Here is a 4,089-nt window from a genome sequence, read left to right on the forward strand (position 1 = left end):
GGAGCGCGGGGCTCGGGATGTCCGAGAGTGCAGGAGGGTGGGTGCCTTGCCAAGCCCCTGCAGGGTGTCTTGCCCTGTCTGTGGGTAGAGGGCTTAAGGGGACAGGTGAGAATGGGACCTAACTTTCTGTGCTCGTTTCTGGGGTGCTTAGAGTCTTGGTAGGATAATGTATTCATAGTGGCCCTTTTGTGGCATGAGGCTGCTTTGTGGTACAGAAGGACAAAGTAGAGTACCAGGAGTACTTCTCGTTGCTCTCTCTGTCAGTAAACCAAAACGAGGTGTTGAGCCCCAAAATATGAATGTTTCCTGTGATTTAAGAGTAAATCGTAAGGACTAATTGTAGGAATAAAGCATCTGAACAAACCTGCCGTTGTCAACTGCGCTTAAGTTTGGGTGTGTGTTGATTCAGCAGTCATAAAAAGCTGATTAAAGAGCTTCCTATCATCCTCCCCACAGCCAAAACTATCTGCTGGAATGGCTCTTAATTGCTTTTATAACACGTGGATGTTTTCAGAAGTAGAAGAGCAGCAGTCAAGTAGGGCTCTTCTCAGAAGGGAGATTTCCTACAGCATGTAAACATGAAATAAGGCTGTGTTTAAAAAGAAAAAAAAACAACTAGCCTCAGATCAAACATTTAGGCTTTTTAGAAATGTTCTTCCTTTATTCTACCACCGTTCTGTGCAGGTTTGTCTGATGTGGTTGCTTTGTGGCTGAATCACCTGCTTATTAGAGCTTAGAAAAAGAGTGGCTTTGAAAATGATACTAGAGAGACAAAACACCTCCACCTCTTTTATGGGGCTCTGTGCTTTAGGAACTGGAACACGAGGATGATTTATGTGCAATAGAGATTTTTTTTTTAATGATCACTCTTTGTAAAGGATTTATGCTCTTTGGTCCTTGGTGAGGTAAATAAAAAACCTGCCAAACCTCAATTAAAATTCACAACATCTTAAATTATTGTGCAGTCCATCTGCCTTGCAGTGAAAAATGGTACTGAATGAGAGAGTGATCGTTACTACAGTAACAATAGACAAAAAGATGTGGTCAAAAGCAAATATGGTATTAAAATCACTTTCCCTAGGTGGAGATTTTTTAAAAACTGATTTGTAATTTTGCCACTCTATCTGCAGCAAAATCTTAGGTATGATTCCAGAGCAGCTTATTTCTGAGGCTTTGTTTACATTGTTAACAACTCCAAAAAGCTGGTTCACACGTCTCCTTTCTTTCATGTTTTATATGCACTGTAATCTGTGCATATCAATTGGTTAAGTGGGCTGGCACACACTTGCCAAACTGCAGGCTTCAAATAGTGCCTCATCTCCTGAATACTTTGTATTGTTAACGTGTATTACGTTTTGGGGAAAATGTAGTATAAGTAATGCTATAATTCAAACACAACCAAATAAGTACCGTATTTCATGCACACAAAAAGCTGGCACTGAAGATAGCAGGTTGCGTCAAGAGGTGTGGACCCATATAGCTAGATAAGAGCTCTGGCAAATACTTTTTACCACCCCCACCCTTTCTTTTTTCCTGTAGATTCTGTTATATAAAATTTCCATCTGTACTTTGATTTCTATTCAAATGGTCTAGTAATAGAAGTGTTTTTTTAAGATAATGCTATAGAGAAAGTAAAGTATATTTTCAGGTAATCCAAAGCTATCTCCTGATGTTTGAGCAGGCAACTTGGCAAACAGCATCTAATCATTATAGATTGCAGCCACATAGTACCAAAGGTTTTAGCCTGAGTGATGAATGAAAACCTTTCATCATTAAAATTAAGGGTGAAAAAAAAAAAAAAAGGCTTCTTCAAATAAAGCAGGATTCTTTTACCTGGATGAGGCTTCTCAGCCTGCTTTCATGTGAACATTGTATATGTTTCCATACGGTAGTAGAAATTTCAGAAAAAGTAGGCCACATTATTTACACATTTTCCACATATATTTTAAAAATGATTTTATTCATTTTTGTCACAAGTTGAATTAAAAATAATCTTTTCTCTCTCTTTTTTGTTTTTTTCTTGGCTATCAGGTATCCTTGAATTCATCAGTGTAGCAGTGGGACTGGTCAGCATAAGAGGCGTAGACAGTGGCCTTTACCTTGGAATGAATGAGAAGGGAGAACTCTATGGCTCTGTAAGTATTGCTTTCATGTCAGCTTCTACATGTTGAGATTTTGATTCATTTGTTAGGGCTATGCAAGCACTAAAAATCAGTGATCTGAACAAATATGGAATGGTTGACCTGTTGACATACTGCTTGCACTTAAGCTAGACCACATAGTTTAGAAACTGAGGTGAAGGTAGCTTTCTTTTGTGCAATGCACAGAGTGCATCATCCCCACAAAATGAAAACAAGTGACAATATTCCTTTTGTTGTGACTAGTCCTGTCCTCCTGCTTAAAATCTGAATAGTAACATACCACAAAGAACCCATGCGGGTCTTATCTCTAGATCTACTCAGTAAATTACTGTGGATCAATTGAATTTTAGTTAAATTGTAAATAAGTAGTGACTTCTTGGCTAGTGTGTTATATAATGTGTTTAAATCCAAATTTGGGTATGTGCAGGTCCAGTTTTTAGAAGAATAAAGGACAAGTTAAGCTTCTAGACTCCGTGTCAGGTCTATATACTCCTCTTGGATTTGTTTTGTTAACAGGCAGGACAAGCCTAAGACATTAAGACATCTTGTTTATCATTTTCTTTTGTAAGTGTGCTCTTGTATATAGTAATACCTTGACTTATTTTTCTATGCTCTTCCTTTGTGTAGGAGAAACTAACTTCTGAGTGCATCTTCAGGGAACAGTTTGAGGAAAACTGGTATAACACTTACTCCTCCAACGTGTACAAACATGGAGATTCTGGGCGGCGATACTTTGTAGCACTTAACAAAGATGGTACTCCCAGAGATGGAGCAAGGTCCAAAAGGCACCAGAAGTTCACGCATTTCCTGCCCAGACCTGTGGATCCTGAAAGAGTTCCAGAACTGTATAAAGATGTGCTAGGATACAGCTGAGGAGAGAGGGACATTTGGAAAGAAAATCAAACCACTGTTATTTCGTCTTGCTTGTTTTCAAATGACAATACTGGCACAAGAGATTTGAAGAAGCTACTCTGTGATGGATAGACCTCTATTTTCCAAAGTTTGCATTTAGGAGACAAAGCCTTAATACTAACTGCTGACCAGCCTCCTTCAAACTTGCTGAACTGTGTAGCAACCAGTAACAAGAGGGAAGTTGGAGTGTGACTTTCTTCAAAATTATAAACTCTTGGTGATTTTTGTCTGGACTACTTATGGCCCATAAATTATCAAAAAAAAAAAAAACCTCTTTACATCATGTGGATCCAACAATGGCTGGAAGAAATAAAGATAAATAAACTGTAATACAGTTAAAAAAGAAAAACAAAACACCAATTATCTTGAACTGCATGCAAAGTTTTGGTGGCTTCATTTCAGTGATGGACTTTAGATGTCAGTGCATCATAGTCAGAGCTGGAACTTTTCTTCTGGATGGACCTATTTATACAACTTCAGATAGCATATATTTATTTTATATATTTATTTATTACAGAGTTTATTTTTTACTGGGATATGAAGAGAATACAAGCCCCTAACCCCAATGAGAAATCATTTACAGTGCCAATACTTTCACAGTAGTGTCATGATACAAAAATGGCATGACACTGCATCTCAAACCTGAATATTCAGATTTCATTGTCTATTAGTTACAGATAAAGCAATGGTATGAGCACAAAATATAGCCTTATGACTAACCTTGTTTTGGAAAGAATATTCAGTTGTTGTTTGGTTTTTGTTTGTTTTTTTTTTGACCTATGAAAGTGCCTCACAGATCTGTATTGAATTCAAATGCACATTTGAAAAAGGGAATTAAAAATGATTTCACTTTATTTGGTTTACTGTCATTTTTAAGTTAAGAGTCTCTTTGTGCACTATATTGCAATAGTGCAAACCTGAAACAATAATGAAGTGTTTTACAGTTACCTTGAAAGAACAAGTAGTAGTAGTAGCTCTCAAGATCTTGATTTAGATTAGATCACACTTGTTTTCTTTTTTTCTTACTTTTTCTTTT

General features: G+C 37.2%; 1 protein-coding gene across 1 annotated transcript; it reads left to right on the top strand.

Annotated features, from left to right (window-relative positions):
* Nucleotides 1–17: 17 nt before the first annotated feature.
* On the top strand, nt 18–3,323 carry FGF20 (fibroblast growth factor 20). The gene is made up of 3 exons (XM_019615140.1): nt 18–105; nt 1,978–2,135; nt 2,769–3,323. Exons 1-3 carry the CDS (start codon nt 18–20, stop codon nt 3,012–3,014), a joined length of 492 nt encoding a protein of 163 aa, XP_019470685.1. The 3' UTR covers nt 3,015–3,323.
* The last annotated feature ends 766 nt before the right edge of the window (nt 3,324–4,089 follow it).

This window comes from Meleagris gallopavo, chromosome 4, assembly GCF_000146605.3.
Source record: "Meleagris gallopavo isolate NT-WF06-2002-E0010 breed Aviagen turkey brand Nicholas breeding stock chromosome 4, Turkey_5.1, whole genome shotgun sequence".
Classification (NCBI taxonomy): domain Eukaryota; kingdom Metazoa; phylum Chordata; class Aves; order Galliformes; family Phasianidae; genus Meleagris; species Meleagris gallopavo.

Coding starts and splice junctions, on each gene's coding strand:
- FGF20 (XM_019615140.1), top strand. CDS start 18: ATGTCCGAGAGTGCAGGAGGGTGGGTGCCTTGCCAAGCCCCTGCAGGG. Junction 106..1,977: donor TAGAGGGCTTAAGGGGACAG/GTGAGAATGGGA, acceptor TTTTGTCACAAG/TTGAATTAAAAATAATCTTT. Junction 2,136..2,768: donor AGGGAGAACTCTATGGCTCT/GTAAGTATTGCT, acceptor TCCTTTGTGTAG/GAGAAACTAACTTCTGAGTG.